The sequence below is a fragment of the Staurois parvus genome, unplaced genomic scaffold, assembly GCF_062004578.1.
Source record: "Staurois parvus isolate SC_StPar_1 unplaced genomic scaffold, SC_StPar_1.0 ptg003132l, whole genome shotgun sequence".
NCBI lineage: Eukaryota > Metazoa > Chordata > Amphibia > Anura > Ranidae > Staurois > Staurois parvus.
This window is the reverse complement of record NW_028320928.1, coordinates 124042-147324: the sequence shown is the minus strand read 5'-3', so window position 1 is coordinate 147324 and position 23283 is coordinate 124042. Positions and strand designations below refer to the sequence as shown.

At 53.9% G+C, this 23283-nt stretch overlaps 1 protein-coding gene across 4 annotated transcripts in view; it reads right to left on the bottom strand.

The window, feature by feature from the left end:
* Positions 1 to 2914: 2914 nt before the first annotated feature.
* Positions 2915 to 23283, bottom strand: part of LOC149428563 (nitric oxide synthase 3-like) — a 105195-nt gene continuing 84826 nt past the window's right edge. For all 4 annotated transcript variants that reach the window (XM_089667256.1, XM_089667254.1, XM_089667255.1 and 1 more), the window contains 10 exons: positions 21260 to 21392; positions 17739 to 17817; positions 16166 to 16356; positions 14068 to 14249; positions 13543 to 13753; positions 13366 to 13453; positions 9376 to 9497; positions 8221 to 8369; positions 7544 to 7738; positions 2915 to 4085 (listed from right to left, as the gene is read on the bottom strand). In XM_089667256.1, coding sequence (XP_089523382.1) covers positions 3975 to 4085; positions 7544 to 7738; positions 8221 to 8369; positions 9376 to 9497; positions 13366 to 13453; positions 13543 to 13753; positions 14068 to 14249; positions 16166 to 16356; positions 17739 to 17817; positions 21260 to 21392 — 1461 coding nt within the window. In that variant the 3' untranslated portion in view covers positions 2915 to 3974. The remainder of the gene's footprint in view (positions 4086 to 7543; positions 7739 to 8220; positions 8370 to 9375; positions 9498 to 13365; positions 13454 to 13542; positions 13754 to 14067; positions 14250 to 16165; positions 16357 to 17738; positions 17818 to 21259; positions 21393 to 23283) is intronic.

Sequence of the window (23283 nt, the reverse complement as noted above, 5' to 3'; positions counted from 1 at the left end):
ATTTGGAGGCTCTGCAGAGAATGGTGGGGGGAGGGTTGGAGGCTCCACAGAGAATGGTGGGGGGGTAGAGGTTGCGCAGAGAATGGGGGGGGGGGGGTTGGAGGCTCTGCAGAGAATGGTGGGGGGAGGGTTGGAGGCTCCACAGAGAATGGTGGGGGGGTAGAGGTTGCACAGAGAATGGTGGGGGGGGGGGGGTGGAGGCTGCACAGAGAATGGTGGGGGGGTAGAGGTTGCACAGAGAATGGTGGGGGGGGGGGGTGTTGAGGCTGCAAAGAGAATGGTGGGGGGGGTGGAGGTTGCACAGAGAATGGTGGGGGGGTAGAGGTTGCACAGAGAATGGTGGGGGGGGGGGGTGTTGAGGCTGCAAAGAGAATGGTGGGGGGGGTGGAGGTTGCACAGAGAATGGTGGGGGGGTAGAGGTTGCACAGAGAATGGTGGGGGGGGGGGGGGTGTTGAGGCTGCAAAGAGAATGGTGGGGGGGGTGGAGGTTGCACAGAGAATGGTGGGGGGTGCATGGTGCAGATGTAAGGATGAGTATGGGGGGGGGGTGCATAGTTCAGATGGGTGGATGACAATGGTGGGGGGGGGGGTGGAGGTTGCACAGAGAATGGTGGGGGGTGCATGGTGCAGATGTAAGGATGAGTATGGGGGGGGGTGCATAGTTCAGATGGGTGGATGACAATGGTGGGGGGGGGGGTGGAGGTTGCACAGAGAATAGTGGGGGTGCATGGTGCAGATGTAAGGATGATTATGCAGGGGGGGGGGTGCATGATGTATAGATGAGTATAGTGGGGGGGGGGGGGGTGCATAGTTCAGATGGGTGGATGAGAATGGGGGGGGGGGGGGGTGGAGGCTGCACAGAGAATGGTGGGGGGTGCAAGGTGCATATGTAGGGATTAGTGGGGGGGGGGGACAGGGTGCATGATGCTGCACAGAGGATGATGATGGGGGGGGGGGGGGGAATTACAGACAGGGTATAAACTATTCAGACAGGAGGAGGGAGTGATTGTACCCCCCCACTTCATAAATTGTTCCTCATTTATGGAGGACAGTTGCCCCCCCCACATAGGAGTCTCCATTCTCGGACTCTGTGGCTCTCAGCGCTGACAATCGATCGCGATGGTGAATGAAGATCGTTCTGGCTTTGTGAATGGAGCCTGCGCTGTGCGGTGACTGCGGGAGGACGTCATTGCCAGGAATGTAATCAGCCACCAATACGGACGTTTCCTCATCTGGGCCCTCCCCCGCGGAGCGATGTCATTGGTTTCAGAGTCTGGAGCCTCTGTGAGGTGACGGAGCAGAATTCACAGGCCAGGACCCCTCCGGACAACGATCGCACTCCCTGCCTGGGGCACCCGGGAGTCCTCTGCTTAGTAAATACAACGAACGGTGTGTTACACATCTGGTGCTCCGAGATTCCCGGCTCCCTCCCAGCATGCCCTGCCTGCCCCAGCCTGGGGGCCCCTATAACTGACTGTACGCCATCATCCGCTAGGCGGGTTCGGCTCTGGCACCTCCCCCTCTGCTATCAGTGCCAAGCTGTGACCACACCCCAGGCGGGGCAGCGTTTACAGCACACCGAGCCGTGTGTGGCGGGGCACCGCGGGGGCGGGCTGTGACTGAAATAAATGTTTACATACTTGTACAGAAGATCCGCCTCCGTGTTTTTTTTCATGTTCTCCATTACATTCACATGTTGGGGCCAACGATTGGCCCCTTCTGGGACCCGCCTCCTGAAAATTCCAGCTGCGCGACACTTTCTTTTTTTAACCACAAAAAGCTTTATTGGTACTCAGGTCACTCAGACATCCACCAATGACATGCCACAATATGGGCTGCTAGACTGGTGGGGGAGGGGCATGGCTACGTGACCGGCTCTAATGCCATTTCCCGAATTGTGTTGGGCGAATCATTTGCCACGTCAGGCAAGTTGGTGCATTTTATTTTGATTGGCCTAAATTTTTTTGGACCTCCCAATATGCAAATGAGGGTTACTGGGGTCCCCGGAATGGTGTGACTGCAGATCGGACAAGGCTGTGTGCGGTTTAGTGGTCACCCCTTTGTGGGGCACATACCGCCTGTGGTCACCCCTTGTGTGGCACGTACCCCGTGTGGTCATCACTTGTGGGGCACGTACCCCGTGTGGTCACCCCTTGTGAGGCATATACTTCATGTGGTCACTCTTTGTGGGGCCATCCTCTGTGTGGTCACCCTTTTTGGGGCACATACCCCATGTGGTCACCCCTTGTGGGGCTTTTACCCCGCGGGGTCACCTCTTGTGGGGCACGTACCTCATGTGGTCACCCTTTGTGGGGCCATCCTCTGTGTGGTCACCCCTGGTGGGGCCATACCCCGTGTGGTCACCCTCTGTGTGGTCACCCCTGGTGGGGCCATACCCCGTGTGGTCACCCTTTGTGGAGCACGTACCCCGTGTGGTCACCCTTTGTGGGGCACGTACCTTGTGTGGTCACCCCTGGTGTGGCCATCTTCCGTGTGGTCACCCCTGGTGGGGCATGTACCCCGTGTGGTCACTCTTGGTGAGGCCATACCCCAGCTAGGTAGAGGAGGGGTTATTATATGGAGGCTGGCATACAACTTCCCTGCCAACCTCCAGTAGGTGGCAGTCTAACCCAACTTTCTGAATTCCAGCGTACCCCAGTGGACGATTCCCATCACTTAGGCGGCACTCCCAGCTCTCCGGAGTAATGACTAATCGAATATTCAGTCAGTAGCCATTCTTGGCATCGCTCATCCATCTGAGTAATTCCTCCTTAGACCAGAACACCCATTGAGGAGGTGACTCAGAATATTCCAGCACCGGTAGACAATGCTGGGCGGAGCTACAAATTCAATGTAGACTGGAGGCCAGAAGTGCATCATCACCTTCGTATACAATGAGATCTGACACCTCGAATAATAGTCGAAGATATTTATTCATTGGATAAATACAGCATCAGAGAATATACAGTCCGATCTTCAGTACCCAACCCAACACCGCCCTCCACCCATCCAGCCACGCCGCCCCTATACCAGTCACCTGACCCCTCACCCGATAGTCACGGAGTTCAGCCCATTGCCAGCAGCTTTCACTCCTAATAAATGAACGTGTCGAGGTGACCCACCACCAAAAGGGTTATATTGAATCTGGCCATCGGTGGCCTCAGCCCGTCCCATTGGAATAAATGGTTGAAAATTCATGGTTTAGCCCCGTGAAGCCTACATCATCGTTCAGAAACAAATGTCACCACCGAAGAACGGGATTCCTCCCGCCACCCCGAAGAACGAGATTCCTCCCGCCACACCCAAGAACGGGATTCCTCCCGCCACACCCAAGAACGGGATTCCTCCCTCCACACCCAAGAACGGGATTCCTCCCGCCACACCCAAGAACGGGATTCCTCCCGCCACCCCGAAGAACGGGATTCCTCCCGCCACCCCCAAGAACGGGATTCCTCCCGCCACCCCGAAGAACGGGATTCCTCCCGCCACCCCGAAGAACTGGATTCCTCCCGCCACACCCAAGAACGGGATTCCTCCGGTCACACCGAAGAACGGGATTCCTCCCGCCACACCCAAGAACGGGATTCCTCCCGCCACACCCAAGAACGGGATTCCTCCGGTCACAGTGATGGCACTGGTTGCTGGTCAATGGATGAGCTGCAGATTCCAGCCACATGGGTAACTCCCATACTCAACAGGCGCCGATCTTTCCTCACGTAGCTCCTCCTAGGACTGATCGGCGTAAAGGGTGGGAGAAGAATTCTGTTTCATACCCGGTCTGTCGGTGGTGACACAATGGTAAGCCGTGGGCCTTGTGGCCAATCGGAGAAGAACGTTCTCTTCTAGTCCTAATGGTGCCTGCTGCCCGATTGGTCAGCGCACAGTCTGGATGTAGAAAGGTTTGTGGTTGGAGGATTACACCTCCATGTAAAGAAGATGCGTCTCCCAATGTGACCCGAGACCGCCACACGTCATCATGTCTCCCGCTTCTCCTGTAGGGACATGGACTGACACCGGACACGTGTGGTCACTTCATGCGTGCGAAGAGTGATGCCGAAAATGTCTTCATGATATCTGTTCTGGTCCTGCGGGGAAAATACAGAAAGAGGTTCAAAATGAATTCAGTGCGAAAAACACATCCTATTATATGATCTCCTATATCTCATCCTACATTCTACCATCCAATCCCCACCTGCTATCCTTTCTCTACCTGATTCCACCAACAAGCACCTCCACCATCTGATATCCCCCCACCCCCCTCCCATCTGATCCTCCATCTGACCTTAGCAGCAGCTTAACTCTTCTTCCTGATCCCACCATCTGCCTCGAACATCTGACCCCCACCAGCTGTATCCTTCAGCCAACCTCAACCTGACCCCTCATCTACTCCTCCATCCGACCTCCACTAACCTCTATCTAGTCCACTCCTGATGCCAATAGCTGTTCCTCTAGTTGTCTCTGAGATCCAACCCCCATCTGACCCAAAATATACTCCTCTGTCCAGTCCAACCACCTATCTGCACCCCTCATCTGACCCAAAATATACTCCTCTATCCAGTCCAACCATCCATCTGCACCCCTCATCTGACCCAAAATATACTCCCCTGTCCTGTCCAGTCCAACCATCCATCTGCACCAAGTACCCACCAGATCACAACCATCTATCTGCACCAAGTACTACTTCCATTCAAACCCCCCACCATCTACTCTTCCATTCAAACTCCCCCCCCCCCCGCCATCTACCCTTCCATTCACTCCCCCACCATCTACTCTTCCATTCACCCCCCACCATTGACTCTTCCATTCAAACCCCCCCACCATCTACTCTTCCATTCAAACCCCCCACCATCTTGTATTCTTTATCAAGTACTGCCAGCTTCCCTATGGTGAGACCTGAAAATCTGCATTGGAACAGGTGTGCGGGGGGGGGGGGGGGGGTGCAGTGGAGAACAGGTGTGCAGGGGGGGTGCAGTGGAGAACAGGTGTGCAGGGGGGGTGCAGTGGAGAACAGGTGTGCAGGGGGGTGCAGTGGAGAACAGGTGTGCAGGGGGGTATAGTGAGGAACAGGTGTGCGGGGGGGTGCAGTGGAGAACAGGTGTGCGGGGGGGTGCAGTGGAGAACAGGTGTGCGGGGGGTATAGTGAGGAACAGGTGTGCAGGGGGGGTGCAGTGGAGAACAGGTGTGCAGGGGGGTATAGTGAGGAACAGGTGTGCAGGGGGGGTGCAGTGGAGAACAGGTGTGCGGGGGGGTGCAGTGGAGAACAGGTGTGCGGGGGGGTATAGTGAGGAACAGGTGTGCAGGGGGGGTGCAGTGGAGAACAGGTGTGCAGGGGGGGTGCAGTGGAGAACAGGTGTGCAGGGGGGGAAGGGGGGTTATGGCGGGGGGCACAGGCATTATTGTGGAGGAGGTGCAGTGGAAAATGTGTGTGCAGGGGGATACAGTGATGCAGCAGTCGGGGCAATCTGAGGGGCAAAGGTGCAGGAATTGGGGCGATCTGAGGGTGAAGGTGCAGGAATTGGGGCAATCTGAGGGGTGAAGGTGCAGGAATTGGGGCAATCTGAGGGGTGAAGGTGCAGGAATTGGGGCAATCTGAGGGGTGAAGGTGCAGGAATTGGGGCGATCTGAAGGGCGAAGGTGCAGGAATTGGGGTGATCTGAGGGGAGAAGGTGCAGGAATTGGGGCGATCTGAGGGGTGAAGGTGCAGGAATTGGAGCGATCTGAGCTGTGAAGGTGCAGGAATTGGGGCGATCTGAGGGGTGAAGGTGCAGGAATTGGGGCAATCTGAGGGGAGAAGGTGCAGGAATTGGGGTGATCTGAGGGGCGAAGGTGCAGGAATTGGGGTGACCCAAAGGCCTGGCTCCCCCCCCCCCCCGCCAAGCGTTCCCTTGCCTCTTGCTATGGGGGCACTCCAGCAGGCTCACTCCCCGGCATCAGTCTGTGTCCATTCATACACAGAGAGTGATACTCTAGAAACCCCTAACTCCTGTAAGGAGACCTGGAACTCTACATACCCTCAGCTCTCCTATGGTGAAGCCCAAATTCTACATCCTTCCAAGCTCTACTATGGTAACACCTGAAACTCTGCCTACCCCCAGCTTCCCCACAGTGAAACCTGGACCACTACGTACCTATGGTCAATCCTGGACCACTACGTACCTACGGTCAATCCTGGACCACTACGTACCTGCGGTCAAACCTGGACCACTACGTACCTGCGGTCAAACCTGGACCACTACGTACCTGCGGTCAAACCTGGTCCACTACGTACCTGCGGTCAATCCTGGACCACTACGTACCTACGGTCAATCCTGGACCACTACGTACCTACGGTCAATCCTGGACCACTACGTACCTACGGTCAAACCTGGACCACTACGTACCTACGGTCAAACCTGGTCCACTACGTACCTACGGTCAAACCTTGTCCACTACGTACCTACGGTCAAACCTGGACCACTACGTACCCTACGGTCAAACCTGGACCACTACGTACCTACGGTCAAACCTGGTCCACTACGTACCTGCGGTCAATCCTGGACCACTACGTACCTGCGGTCAATCCTGGACCACTACGTACCTGCGGTCAATCCTGGACCACTACGTACCTGCGGTCAATCCTGGACCACTACGTACCTGCGGTCAAACCTGGACCACTACGTACCTGCGGTCAAACCTGGACCACTACGTACCTGCGGTCAAACCTGGACCACTACGTACCTGCGGTCAAACCTGGACCACTACGTACCTGCGGTCAAACCTGGACCACTACGTACCTGCGGTCAAACCTGGTCCACTACGTACCTACGGTCAATCCTGGACCACTACGTACCTACGGTCAATCCTGGACCACTACGTACCTACGGTCAAACCTGGACCACTACGTACCTACGGTCAAACCTGGACCACTACGTACCTACGGTCAAACCTGGACCACTACGTACCTACGGTCAAACCTGGTCCACTACGTACCTACGGTCAAACCTTGTCCACTACGTACCTACGGTCAAACCTGGACCACTACGTACCCTACGGTCAAACCTGGACCACTACGTACCTACGGTCAAACCTGGACCACTACGTACCTACGGTCAATCCTGGACCACTACGTACCTACGGTCAATCCTGGACCACTACGTACCTACGGTCAAACCTGGACCACTACGTACCCTACGGTCAAACCTGGACCACTACATACCTACGGTCAAACCTGGACCACTACATACCTACGGTCAAACTTGGACCCTTTATATCTCTATGGTGAGACACAAAACGCTACATACCCCCAGCTCCCATATGGTGTAGCCTGCAAATCTACGTGATTCCAGCTCCCCCATGGTGAGACCTAAGCTCTACCTACCACCAATATTTCTAGGGTGAGACCTTACTACATGACCCCAGCTCCTCTAGGGTGAGGCCTAACACTCTACATGCCCACATCTCTTCTACACGAAGGACTGACGCTCCACATACTCCAAGCTCCTCTATGGTAGGGAACCTGATCTCTTCACATTCCCTGCCCTCCCTATGGTGAAACTCTACGTACCCTCAGCTCCCCTATGTAGTCTCCAGCCTCGATGATACTCATGTCGCCCTGAGACACCAGGATGAGCTGGACGGTCTGTAGGACATCGGTGGCCATGGTGACATCCCCGCAGATGTACATATGTCCGTTCTTGTTTCGCAGCACATCATGTACCTGATAGGCCAGCTGTGTCCTCAGAATGTGCTGGACGTAGGTCTGGAAGAGATGGGAGAGTATCAGAGACTGTTATATTCTGCTCACAGTGCCCGTTCCCCAACATTCAGCTCTCACCGAGTCGGCTATACACCAAAATGCCCCCCTAAGTGGGGAAGATTGTAAATTTTAGTTCCAGTTGGGATCCAGCCAAAACTTTCTTTTAGCTTTTGGAAGGACAAGAGGAGGGTTAGATTCACGGTCGGGTTTTATTTGTATCTGCTGGAGATTTTCTCTCCATTTTTGACCTCTCCGCTCTTGACACAAACCCTTTCCTGCTTCCTGTCACGTCTAAAATGCCTGGAGATGGATGAACCAACTTCTAGACCTCTGTGGATGAGGCTCTCTATGCTCTAGAACTTGATACAGTTGGAGAAGATAGAGTCAGACTGCTGCCTAGTATGGCATGTCTCTAGGAATCTGGATTTGTAGGCCTCATGGATGGTTCCTCTAGAAGTATCCATTTCCACACACTTGGTCCTCACCTTGGGGCAGTCTGGCTGGCGGGAGAAGGCGGTGTAGATCTCAGTGATGGCTCCTCTCTGCCGCGCGTCATAGGTTTCCTCTTTGTAGATGTGATCGAGTTCTGCACAGCGGGAGCCGAAGACCAACGTCATTTCACCGGGAACCAGACCTGCAATGAGAAGAAGACTGGCTGAGACAGGCACCAATGGTGAGAAGAAGAACCTTCCCTACAGGAGCATCATAAACAATTCTTTTATTTTGGGGCGTTCAGTCTTTTTTGCCGCCTGTCACCTTCCCGTGTGAAATTTTTGGATGTAAAATTTAGATGATTGGTTTCCGGATGAAGCAATTTTTTGGCTGCAAGGCCCGTAGATGGATGACCTGAGCAGTAGGGTGGTACATCTGCGTTTCACGTTTCTGTCAGCAGATGGCGCTCTCGTAGCACTCACCGATGTGTGGATCCCACAATGATGGCTCAATTGTAAGGAATGCCCCACTATCAGGGGCGGACTGACCATTTGGAAACTCGGGCACTGCCCCAGGGCCAGGGTCAGTAGGGGGCCCCATGAGATGCCCCTGGTACCTTTTTCATAGGCTTTTTTGAGTTTGGGCAAGGACACAGGGGCCCCATGATCCCCTATTACCCGGGGGCCCCATGAGTTGTCAGTCCGCCCCTGCCCGCTACCTCTACTGCCCTCCCACTGAGGGGCCACATACTGACCCTCCTTCAGCAATGAGCCCACCGGTTACAAGACAGTCTGAGGTTAAAGCTGAACTCCGGGCAAACCGCTACATACATCGAAGACAGCTGTCCTACCTGCCAAACGACTTGTATTTCTGTCAATCCAGTCCTGAGATTTACACACCTCTGCCACATGGAATAACCCTTTCTGGCAGGACAGGAAACCTGATTTTTCTCCGCTGCAGTTCAATACCACTTGTCCCTCCCCCAGCCTGTGATTGGTTAGTGACCTGACCAAAGATGATGAAGCTCACCCCTCTGCTCTCTCCCCCTATCAGCATGCCTCTTGCATTGCAGCACAATGGATTGGCTCATTGAGCTGCTTCTTCCTCCCCTCTCGATACCGAGTCATATTCAGGTTCTTACAATACCTTGAATGATGAATTCATATTTTATGTCGGCTCTAAGAAATGAATGTTGGAGATTCGCTCACCTTTGTTTTCAGTGTCATACAGTCTCTGCTGCCAGAACCCTCTGAAGGGGGCAATTCCAGTTCCGGGGCCCACAAGGATGCAGGGGGCTTTTATATCTGTGGGGAGGTGAAAGGTGGGGGCTCTGTGGAGGAAGACAGACAGATACAGAGTAAGGTGACATATGACCAGAGGCTGCAGCACCCTGGTACCTGTGGCATCGCTAGACATGGGCACCTTCTCCGGTCTCCTGGCATGTGCTCCTGGACATGAGCCTGTAAATCATTTGGTGTAGTTGGCAGTCTGAGGGGGTGACAATGGTCACACCCAATGGTCACACCACTTGTAGCCCAGACATACACTCAGCGGCCACTTTCTGAGGTTCACCTTGCTAGTCCCGGGTTGGACCCCCTTTTGCCTTCATTCGTGGTGGCATAGATCCAACCAGGTGTTGGAAACGTTCCTCAGAGATTTTACTCCATATTGACATGATGACGTCACGCAGTTGCTGCAGATTTGTTGGCTGCACATCCTTGATGGGAATCTCCCGTTCCACCACATCCCAAAGGGGCTCTATTGGATGGAGATCTGGGGACTCTGGAGGCCATTGGAGTCCAGTGACCTCATTGTCATGTTCAAGGAACCAGTTGGAGATGATGGGAGCTTTGTGACATGGAGCATTATCCTGCTGGAAGGAGCCATCAGAAGATGGGGACACTGGAGTCATAGAGGGATGGACATGGTCAGCAGCAATACTCAGGTAGGCCGTGGCGGTTTAAATAATGCTCAATTGGTACTAAGGAGCCCAAAGTGTGCCAAGAAAATCTCCCCCACACCATGACACCACCACCACCACCACCACCACCAGCATGAACCATTGATACAAGGCAGGATGGATCCCCCACACCATGACACCACCACCAGCCTGAACCATTGATACAAGGCAGGATGGATCCCCCACACCATGACACCACCACCAGCATGAACCATTGATACAAGGCAAGATGGATCCCCCACACCATGACACCACCACCAGCCTGAACCATTGATACAAGGCAGGATGGATCGACCACACCATGACACCACCACCACCACCAGCCTGAACCGTGGATACAAGGCAGGATGGATCCCCCACACCATGACACCACCACCAGCCTGAACCCTTGATACAAGGCAGGATGGATCCCCCACACCATGACACCACCACCAGCCTGAACCATTGATACAAGGCAGGATGGATCCCCCACACCATGACACCACCACCAGCATGAACCATTGATACAAGGCAAGATGGATCCCCCACACCATGACACCACCACCAGCCTGAACCATTGATACAAGGCAGGATGGATCGACCACACCATGACACCACCACCACCAGCCTGAACCGTGGATACAAGGCAGGATGGATCCCCCACACCATGACACCACCACCAGCCTGAACCGTTGATACAAGGCAGGATGGATCCACCACACCATGACACCACCACCACCACCACCAGCCTGAACCATTGATACCAGGCAGGATGGATCCCCCACACCATGACACCACCACCAGCATGAACCATTGATACAAGGCAAGATGGATCCCCCACACCATGACACCACCACCAGCCTGAACCATTGATACAAGGCAGGATGGATCGACCACACCATGACACCACCACCACCAGCCTGAACCGTGGATACAAGGCAGGATGGATCCCCCACACCATGACACCACCACCAGCCTGAACCCTTGATACAAGGCAGGATGGATCCCCCGCACCATGACACCACCACCAGCCTAAACCATTGATACAAGGCAGGATGGATCCACCACACCATGACACCACCACCAACCTGAACTGTTGATACAAGGCAGGATGGATCCCCCACACCATGACACCACCACCACCAGCCTGAACCCTTGATACAAGGCAGGATGGATCCACCACACCATGACACCACCACCAACCTGAACTGTTGATACAAGGCAGGATGGATCCCCCACACCATGACACCACCACCACCAGCCTGAACCCTTGATACAAGGCAGGATGGATCCCCCACACCATGACACCACCACTAGCCTCCTGAACCGTTAATACAAGACAGGATGGATCCCCCACACCATGACACCACCAGCCTGAACCATTGATACAAGGCAGGATGGATCCACCACACCATGACACCACCAGCCTGAACCATTGATACAAGGCAGGATGGATCCCCCACACCATGACACCACCACCACCACCAGCCTGAACCGTTAATACAAGGCAGGATGGATCCCCCACACCATGACACCACCACCACTAGCCTGAACCATTGATACAAGGCAGGATGGATCCCCCACACCATGACACCACCACCACCAGCCTGAACCATTGATACAAGGCAGGATGGATCCACCACACCATGACACCCCCACCACCAGCAGCCTGAACCATTGATACAAGGCAGGATGGATCCCCCACACCATGACACCCCCACCACCAGCCTGAACCATTGATACAAAGCAGGATAGATCCACCACACCATGACACCACCACCAGCCTGAACCGTGGATACAAGGTAGGATGGATCCATGCTTTCATGTTGTTTACGCCAAATTCTGACCCTACCGTCTGAATGTTGCAGCTGAAATCCAGACTCATCAGACCAGGCAATGTTTTTCCAGTCATCTATGGTCCAATTTTGGTGATCCTGTGTGAATTGCAGCCTCCGTTTCCTGTTCTTAGCTGACAGGAGTGGCCCCCAATGTGGTCTTCTGCTGCTGTAGCCCATCTGCTTCAAGGTTGGACGTGTTGTGTGTTCAGAGATGGTATTCTGCATACCTTGGGTGTAACGAGGGGTTATTGGAGTTCCTGTTGCCTTTCTATCATCTCCAACCAGTCTGCCCATTCTCCTCTGACCTCTGACATCAACAAGGCATTTTCCTCCACACAACTGCCGCTCACTGGATATTTTCTCTTTTTCGGACCATTCTCTGTAACCCCTAGAGATGGTTGTGCAGGAAAAATCCCAGAAGATCAGCAGTTTTTGAAATACTCAGACCAGCCTGTCTGGCACCCACGACCATGCCATGTTCAAAGTCACTTCAATCTCTTCTTCCCCAAATCCTTTTGAACTTCAGCAAGTCGTCTTCACCACATCTCGATGCATAAATGCATTGAGTTGCTGCCATGTGATTGGCTGATTAGCAATTTGTGTTACCAAGCAACTGAACAGGTGGACCTAATAAAGTGGCCGGTGAGTGTATAATGTATGTACTAGTATTCGGGGGCATTGCTAGAACCTGGCATTCAGGGCATGTGCCCCTTGGTCTTCTACTGATTAGCCCAGGTCTTCTCCTGAGTGTCTCGGGGTCCTCTACTGTGTGATCTGGATCTTCTATTGGGTGCCCCCTGTCTTCTACCAAGTGACCCAGGTCTTCTTCTGAGTCTTCTACTAAGTGCCCCCTGTCTTCTACCAAATGGCCCAGGTCTTCTACTAAGTGACCCAGGTCTTCTTCTGAGTCTTCTACTAAGTGCCCCCTGTCTCCTTTCAGATATGGTGATGATACATTGTATGCATTTTACAGTTTTGATTTCATTTATGATCCTCAACATTTGCCCTTGGTCTATTAGCACTCTTCCCCTTGAAGAGAACCAGTCTCCCCCCCAACCTCCATTGGGAATACAGTTCCCACCAGTCCTTGGAGCCTCAAGCGGTGCAGGAGGTGAAGGGACAAAGGAATTCATGGCTGGTAAGTAAGGAGGGACCCATTATAATTAGGCCCTGCTACTTCAGGACCTGGCTACTTACCTCATATATACAGCTAAGGGGGCAAACCCCAAGACAAGCTGCCTGTACCCCACCCATGATTATACATACATTGCCCTGGGCTAAAGCCCTGACTCCCTCTGCCAGCTGAACCCCAAACCATCTCAAATGACGAGAGTGGGTGAGGGACGGGCTCAGTTTCTGCTATTCACCCCTTTGGATGGAGAAGCATTTGGGGTATTTCTTTAGAATTGTGGTATATTTACCCGCGGACAAAGCAAGGGACAGAGGAGCTGAGGCAGAGCTGGTCCAGCCACGTTGAACAGACCCCGTAGTGCAGAGGACCTTTATTTTCTGCAGGAGATAATGGAGATACATTTCAGACACTCAGCCAATGTAATGTCCACATACAATGTCATAGTTGTGGTTCCCGGGGCCCTCACCCTGAGTGTGGTACGACACTACGGCCACGGTGAGGTGGATCTGGTCAGGGTAAGTGTCCATGGAGGAGCTGATGGAGTAATACCGCGGCTGAAGGAGAGGCAACTGTGTGAGAAGGAGAGAACTTGGGATGGAGATTGATGGGAACTCCTCCAGAACCTCCACCAGATTAGGGCATCGGAACCACTTCCACTCCTCGTACTGCCGGGCGTCCTGCGGGGCAATAAGGTGACCACGGGTAAATTTCACAGCATAGACCATCCCAAACCCACAGAAATCAGAAAGAAGTATCATTCATGCCCAGAATTCTGGATTCTCCCATCTTTTACACCAATGGCCTATCTCAAAAATGTTCCGGGGCCATTCCTGAACATTTCCTGTGAACGGTTCAATTTGATTGGTTGATTGCATTATTGCACATCACCTGACATCATAGAGTAGTTTATAAAGAAGGAGGAGCTTTCAGATTCAAAGTTAGAGAGTTAATGCTGAAACCTGATTGGTCCAGCCTGGCTCAGCTCTCTCACCTGGCTCAGGGTCTCCAGCCGCTGCCTGTCGGTGGGGTCCTCACACAGGGCACTTAGGAGCTGCAGGAACTGAGGTGTGGGGGGTGTGGTGATGTCCAGGTAATTAGTCAGGGCCTGACGCAACGTACAGGGGGGGATCCGAGTGTCCGAGACCCAATTGACTTTCCGTCCGGATCCCAATCCTGACAACAGAGATATATGAATTAGAGAGAAGGAAAGGATCAGTGATTGAGCAGGACTAGCCCAGATCCAAGTGCAAGACAGGAGCTGGGGCCCCGAGTGTCAGGCCCATACCCAGTGCTCCAGATTTCACATCCCCCCACCCAATAACTCCCCTACAGCTAATCTGTTCACGCCATTACCAGCTGTATCTAGAGCTCTCAACCTTCATAACTACCCCTCTGTACCTAACCCACTCAACTCCTATTACCCCCTCCTCTAAATCCACCATGTTTAACCTCCTAAACCCTCATAACCCCTCCAACGCCTATTACCCCCTCCACTAAATCCACCATGCTGAACCTCCTAAACCCTCATGTCCCCTCCAACACCTATTACCCCCTCCACTAAATCCACCATGCTGAACCTCCTAAACCCTCATGTCCCCTCCAACACCTATTACCCCCTCCACTAAATCCACCATGCCGAACCTCCTAAACCCTCATAACCCCTCCAACGCCTATTACCCCCTCCACTGAATCCACCATGTTTAACCTCCTAAACCCTCATGTCCCCTCCAACACCTATTACCCCCTCCTCTAAATCCACCATGTTTAACCTCCTAAACCCTCATGTCCCCTCCAACACCTATTACCCCCTCCACTAAATCCACCATGCCGAACCTCCTAAACCCTCATAACCCCTCCAACACCTGTTACCTCTCCACTAAATCCACCATGCCGAACCTCCTAAACCCTCATAACCCCTCCAACGCCCTTTACCCCCTCCTCTAAATCCACCATGCCGAACCTCCTAAACCCTCATAACCCCTCCAACGCCCTTTACCCCCTCCTCTAAATCCACCATGTTTAACCTCCTAAACCTTCATAACCCCTCCAACCCCTATTACCCCCTCCACTAAATCCACCATGCCGAACCTCCTAAACCCTCATAACCCCTCCAACACCTATTACCCCCTCCACTAAATCCACCATGCCGAACCTCCTAAACCCTCATAACCCCTCCAACTCCTATTACCCCCTCCTCTAAATCCACCATGCCGAACCTCCTAAGCCCTCGTAACCCCTCCAACACCTATTACCCCCTCCTCTAAATCCACCATGTTTAACCTCCTAAACCCTCATAACCCCTCCAACACCTATTACCCCCTCCACTAAATCCACCATGCTGAACCTCCTAAACCCTCATAACCCCTCCAACACCTATTACCCCTTCCACTAAATCCACCATGCTGAACCTCCTAAACCCTCATAACCCCTCCAACACCTATTACCCCCTCCACTAAATCCACCATGTTTAACCTCCTAAACCCTCATAACCCCTCCAACACCTATTACCCCTTCTTCTCACGCCTAACTCCCCAACCCTTCTAACAGCTCTTCCACATCTCCCCAACTCCTTTTATCTCTTCTCTCCAAACCTAGAAAGCTCCTCCTCACCTCCCAACTTCTACCTCTCCTCTGAACCTAACCTCCCAATCCTCATTACCTCGTCTCTGCACTTTACATCTTCCTAACCCTTCCTCCACACCCCCCATCGCCTAATACCTCTCCTTCCCATCATTTCTATACAGCTCCTTCATCCTCCACATTCACCCGAATCCCATTATTCCTCCTGCACACCTGGCCCCCAGCTCCAACGCCATTACCCTTCCCCCCACTTTGTATTGTAAGCTTGCTCTCCTCCAAGACTCCCCCCCCCCCCCCCACGGTCATTATACACCAAGGAGGACTCTACATGTGACACTGGAAGCCATGCTGTGTCTGTCAACTTGCTCCAATGATGGAGATGGAGGGGGAGTTGGATATGGCCTAGTGACCTCCATGGGCCTCCTTCAGAAGACACAACCTCTGCTACCCCTCCACCTACCCCACAGGAAAGTATCACAAGGTATCTGGTGGCGGCATCTCCTACTCACGGTTGTTGGAGTCTTTCTCCATCGTCTCCACCAAGACGGTGTCATTAGCTGGCGGCGGGTCCTCCACCCTCTCCAGTAATGCCACAACCAGCTCTTCACGGTTACATGGGAACACCCCAAGATGGTCACCAGGGGAATAACAGAGCTCCTTCTGCCCCTCCGTGTTCAACTTGACCAGGATGGTGGAACGACTGAGACACCAGAAGAACCAATCAGAATGGAGGAAGGAAGTGTCATTAAAGTGGGACTCCATCTATCACCACCACAGTCACACACTATTATTATTATACATTATATAGCTCTGACATATACCGCAGCGCTGTACAAAGAACAGTCCCATCAGTCTCTGTACCAGAGGAGCTGACACTCTAATGTCCCCTCCCCCACAGTCCCATCAGTCTCTGTACCAGAGGAGCTGACACTCTAATGTCCCCTCCCCCGCAGTCCCATCAGTCTCTGTACCAGAGGAGCTGACACTCTAATGTCCCCTCCCCCGCAGTCACATCAGTCTCTGTACCAGAGGAGCTTACGCTCTAATGTCCCCTCCCCCGCAGTCACATCAGTCTCTGTACCAGAGGAGCTTACGCTCTAATGTCCGCTCCCCCGCAGTCCCATCAGTCTCTGTACAGAGGAGCTGACACTCTAATGCCCCCTCCCCCACAGTCCCATCAGTCTCTGTACCAAAGGAGCTTACGCTCTAATGTCCCCTCCCCCACAATCCCATCAGTCTCTGTACCAGAGGAGCTTACGCTCTAATGTCCCCTCCCCCACAGTCCCATCAGTCTCTGTACCAGAGGAGCTTACACTCTAATGTCCCCTCCCCCGCAGTCACACCAGTCTCTGTACCACAGGAGCTTACGCTCTAATGTCCCCTCCCCCACAGTCCCATCAGTCTCTGTACCAGAGGAGCTTACGCTCTAATGTCCCCTCCCCTACAGTCCCATCAGTCTCTGTACCAGAGGAGCTGACACTCTAATGTCCCCTCCCCCACAGTCACATCAGTCTCTGTACCAGAGGAGCTTACACTCTAATGTCCCCTCCCCCGCAGTCCCATCAGTCTCTGTACCAGAGGAGCTGACACTCTAATGTCCCCTCCCCCACAGTCACATCAGTCTCTGTACCAGAGGAGCTTACGCTCTAATGTCCCCTCCCCCACAGTCACATCAGTCTCTGTACAGAGGAGCTTACACTCTAATGTCCCCTCCCCCACAGTCACATCAGTCTCTGTACAGAGGAGCTTACACTCTAATGTCCCCTCCCCCACAGTCACACACTATGATTATACATTTATATAGCTCTGACATATACCGCAGCGCTGTACAGAGAAGCCAGACACAGACAGTTGTTGGGGATCGTCTGTTAGTTCCAGGGGTCCAGGAGGTCACATGACCCCCCCCCCATCTCTTCTCTGGGAATAGAGTTTCTCTCCTGTCCCTAATGACCAATCAGATTTCAGCTCTCACTTTCCCAGCAAAGAGTAATTAAAAATAATGATCAATCTGATTGGTTACTATGAGCGACACAAATACGTTTCAGTCCCGGGGCTCTGTGTCCTGCAATCCTCCATTCTCACCTGGACTGGTCACTCTGCAGGTTCTCCTTAGATATGAAGGCCGACTCGTAGACTTTCCTTCTGTGCACCTGAGAGAGTCCTGAGAGAGACAAACACCGAAATCAGTACAACGGGACCCCTACACTACAGTCCCAGGACCTGGGAGGACCAGGCATTGGATAGATAGACACCGTGGTGGGGGGTGTGGGGGGTAGGTAGTTCCAGATGAAGGACTTAAGACTCTTGATGCACAGTTTTGGTAGGAATGGACTTAGGCGGTGGGGAGCCAGAATCAGGGAGGAGTGGACGTTAAATGTAAGGGGATCCAGTTGGAGGACTTGACAAGGAGGGGGTCTCAGAGGACTGGACATGAAAGGTATAGGGATCCAGTTGGAGGACTGGACACAGGGGGGTCTCGGAGGACTGGACATCAAAGGTATGGGGATCCAGTTGGATGACTGGACACAGAGGGGGGTCTCGGAGGACTGGACATCAAAGGTAGGGGGATCCAGGATGATGACTGGACACAGAGGGGTTTTGGAGAACTGGGCAAGAGAGGTGGGGGAATGGGAATTCAGAATCTGGATACAGGGATGGGGGTCAAGGTGAAAGATTGGAAGGTCTGGAGATTGAGGGTGGGGGAGAGCCAGATGGAGGAATGGACACGGGGAAATTTATATTTGAGGAGTCGGGGAGGGGTCTGGACATTGAGGAGGGGGGATGAGAATCAAGAATCTGGAGACAGGGAGGAATCCACAATCTGGAAGGCCTGAACATCGGGAGGAGGGGGGAATCTAGGTGGAGGACTGGACATGGGATGGGGGGATCCCAAATCTGGGAGGACTGGGCATGGAGGGTAGGGGGGGAACCAGAATTGTGGAGGAACAGACACATTCCCCCTGAACAGATGAGTGCTCCTGAATGTGGTCAGAGAGCCCCAACCTTCCAGTCAGGCTCCTCTCCTAACATGTCCAGAGCTGTTGGAGGAGGTCTGACTCCTTCTACTGTCCCCCAGCATTCTCCATCTGTGACACTTCCACAGAGCACACCTAGGAGCTCCGCCCACCCCAGAATCCCCTGTTCTTCCTGAAGAAGGGAGTTCATACTTGTGTTGAGGTCGGGAGGTGAGAGCATATCTGTAATTATTTCAGGAGTGGAGGTGAGGTCATACCTGTGATGAGGTCTGGGAGTGGAGGTGAGAGCATATCTGTAATTATTTCAGGAGTGGAGGTGAGGTCATACCTGTGATGAGGTCAGGGGTGGAGGTGAGGTCATACCTGTGATGTGGTCCGGATGTGGAGGTGAGATCATACCGTTGATGAGATCGGGGGTGGAGGTGAGGTCATACCTGTGATGAGGTCAGGGGGTGGAGGTGAGGTCATACCTGTGATGAGGTCAGGGGGTGGAGGTGAGGTCATACCTGTGATGTGGTCCAGGGGGTGGAGGTGAGATCATACCTTTGATGAGGTCGGGGGTGGAGGTGAGGTCATACCTGTGATGAGGTCGGGGGGTGGAGGTGAGGTCATATCTGTGTTGAGTTCGGGGGGAGATGAGGTCATATCTGTGATGAGGTCACAGGTGGAGGTGAGGTCATACCTGTGATGAGGTTGGGGGGTGGAGGTGAGGTCATACCTGTGATGAGGTCAGGGAGTGGAGGTGAGGTCATACCTGTGATGAGGTCGGGGATGGAGGTGAGGTCATACCTGTGATGAGGTCAGGGAGTGGAGGTGAGGTCATACCCGTGATGAGGTCAGGGGTGGAGGTGAGGTCATACCTGTGATGTGGTCCGGGGGTGGAGGTGAGATCATACCTGTGATGAGGTCGGGAGGTGGAGGTGAGGTCATACCTGTGATGAGGTCAGGGAGTGGAGGTGAGGTCATGCCTGTGATGAGGTCGGGGATGGTGGTGAGGTCATACCTATGATGAGGTTGGGGGGTGGAGGTGAGGTCATACCTGTGATGAGGTCTGGGAGTGGAGGTGAGGTCATACCTGTGATGAGGTCGGGGATGGAGGTGAGGTCATACCTGTGATGAGGTTGGGGGGTGGAGGTGAGATCATACCTGTGATGAGGTCGGTGAGTGGAGGTGAGGTTATACCTGTGATGAGATCAGGGGGGTGGAGGTGAGGTCATACCTGTGATGAGATCGGGGGGGTGGAGGTGAGGTCATAGCTGTGATGAGGTCAGGGGGTGAAGATGAGGTCATAGCTGTGATGAGGTCAGAGGGTGGAGGTGAGGTCATATCTGTGATGAGGTCACAGGTGGAGGTGAGGTCATACCTGTGATGAGGTCGGGAGGTGGAGGTGAGGTCATACCTGTGATGAGGTCTGTGAGTGGAGGTGAGATCATACCTGTGATGAGGTCTGGGAGTGGAGGTGAGGTCATACCTGTGATGAGGTCAGGGAGTGGAGGTGAGGTCATACCTGTGATGAGGTCGGGGATGGAGGTGAGGTCATACCTGTGATGAGGTTGGGGGGTGGAGGTGAGATCATACCTGTGAAGAGGTCGGTGAGTGGAGGTGAGGGTATACCTGTGATGAGATCAGGGGGGTGGAGGTGAGGTCATACCTGTGATGAGATCGGGGGGGTGGAGGTGAGGTCATAGCTGTGATGAGGTCAGGGGGTGGAGATGAGGTCATAGCTGTGATGAGGTCAGAGGGTGGAGGTGAGGTCATATCTGTGATGAGGTCACAGGTGGAGGTGAGGTCATACCTGTGATGAGGTCGGGAGGTGGAGGTGAGGTCATACCTGTGATGAGGTCTGGGAGTGGAGGTGAGGTTATACCTGTGATGAGATCAGGGGGGTGGAGGTGAGCTCATAGCTGTGATGAGGTCACAGGTGGAGATGAGGTCATAGCTGTGATGAGGTCACAGGTGGAGATGAGGTCATAGCTGTGATGAGGTCTGGGAGTGGAGGTGAGGTCATAGCTGTGATGAGGTCACAGGTGGAGATGAGGTCATAGCTGTGATGAGGTCACAGGTGGAGATGAGGTCATAGCTGTGATGAGGTCTGGGAGTGGAGGTGAGGTTACACCTGTGATGAGATCAGGGGGTGGAGGTGAGGTCATACCTGTGAGGAGGTCGGGGGTGGAGGTGAGGTCATACCTGTGATGAGATCAGGGGGGTGGAGGTGAGGTCATACCTGAGATGAGATCGGGGGGGGGGTGGAGGTGAGGTCACACCTGTGATGAGGTCTGGGAGTGGAGGTGAGGTTATACCTGTGATGAGATCAGGGGGGTGGAGGTGAGGTCATACCTGAGATGAGATCGGGGGGGTGGAGGTGAGGTCACACCTGTGATGAGGTCTGGGAGTGGAGGTGAGGTTATACCTGTGATGAGATCAGGGGGGTGGAGGTGAGGTCATACCTGAGATGAGATCGGGGGGGGTGGAGGTGAGGTCACACCTGTGATGAGGTCTGGGAGTGGAGGTGAGGTTATACCTGTGATGAGGTCAGAGGGTAGAGGTGAGGTCATAGCTGTGATGAGGTCAGGGGGTGGAGGTGAGGTCATAGCTGTGATGAGGTCACAGGTGGAGATGAGGTCATACCTGTGATGAGGTCGGGGGAGGAGGCCTGGATGGACATCCTGTACATTGAACGCTGCCAGCTGCCTTTGGCCTTGAAGAAGTCCTGAACGGTCAGGTCGATGTCGTCACCAACACAAAACGTGTCACACGCCGCCTGGGGGGACAGGAAAGACGTCACTCCACAAAAAATTAAATGTGCGCAACTCCAACCGGGGGGGGGGGGGGGGGGCACTGGGGAAACTTATCCTCCACTTCCTGATGTGTCATATATGTCACTAGGACAGGAAGTGAGAGAAAATCTCCAGCAGGGACACAGACTGCAGTGCAGGAGACTGGAAATGCCGGATCCTTGGCTGTCCACACTCCTCTGTTTTTCCAGGTCAGTGGCTGAGACAGCCAGGAAATGTGTATTTTCACATATTGGAGGAAAATGAGGATTAAAGAGGAACTCTTCCTCCTCTCTGCATGTTTTCCCCATCACATTGACCGCTCACCCGCCCAGCGAGTCCAGCATTGTCTAAGCTCTCAGGTTCTGCCATCTTCTCCTCTGATATCACCAGGAGAACCTGGAATCTGAAGATCGAAGAACCACACCAAAGTGGATTTATTCCAATACTTATAATAGCTGGAGCAGCCAACGCGTTTCGGGGTCCACATATCACCCCCTTCTTCAGGGCTTAGATAGATGGAAGCGGCTGCTATGGAATAGGGGGCCGAGTTCCTGGAATGCAGACTTCATGTCAGGGATCCCCTCGATCCCCGCCGCGTTGGTCCCGGCGCAGGCGCAGTATGCCGCCCGGCGCAGGGACTCGAGCACTGGTTCCGGGCCGGCCGCGGCGTTCGAGTTCGCGCATGCGCAGTAGAAGCCGCGGCCGCCCGCTGGGCACCAATGGCAGCGCAGGGCGGGATATTTAAACGACCCTGAGCTGTCATTCAGTGCCTTCTGGTCTTTCCTGCATCCTGTATCCTGTGAACCTGTACCCTGTAAGTTATTGACCCGGATTGAACCTGACCTTGCTGTTTTCTCCTGTTCTGACCCTTGCTTTGCCTGACCTCTCTCCTGAATGCCCCCTATTGGATTTGACCTGCTGTTGCTGACCTGGCGTGTGACCCGACCATTCTATGCCCGCTGCCTTGTACCTTGCCGCCCTCTCTGTTACCAACCCGGCCCGTCTGACCCTGCTCATCCATCCATCCATCCCGTGCAGTGGGGTCTTCTGACCTCCTCACATCAGACTCTTCCCCGTGGGAGCCCCTTGCGCATACTACTACCACTGACGGACGCACCCGGTAGTCACGACCTGGTCTCAGGGAGCTCCAAGTCCATCCCCACCATCAGGGGCCCTGGTGAACAAGCACCCTGGGACTTAGACTCCGTGCGCTGGGGACGCCTATTCAGTGGAGTGCTAGTAGTACCGCCGGGCGGTCCCTTACAGTACCAGAAGGCCATGACTGAGTCTAGAGGAGGTCCCTCGCCGCTGGAGGAGATCTGCAGGCACCTATCCAATTTGACACAGGCCGTATCGGCCCTGCAGGATAGATGTCAGCAGATTGAAACTCAATTCCAGGCCTGCACTATATCCGTTCCTGCCCCACAAGCCGCGGTCCCCACACCTCCAGCTGTAGCAGTCCCTGTGCTGGTGTCTGGGGCATCCGCACCACTCCCGGCGGCCGACCCCCGAGTACCCTTACCAGAACGTTTCCACGGGGACCGCACTCGGTTCAGATCATTCCGCGAGTCCTGCCTCCTCTATTTTGAGCTACAACCCCGAACCTTCGTGACTGAATCCGTGAAGGTGGGGTTCGTCATATCCCTCCTGCAGGGTGAACCCCAAGACTGGGCCCATCGATTACGGGGAAAAAATGACCCTCACCTTGGTTCGGTTGACAGTTTTTTTGATGCTATGGCCATCCTTTATGATGACCCGCAGCGGGCAGCTTCTGCTGAAGCTACTCTGTACACACTCCGGCAAGGCCGCCGAGCGGCGGAGGAGTACGCATCTGAATTTAGGCGGTGGATGGGGGATACTCGCTGGAACGAGTTC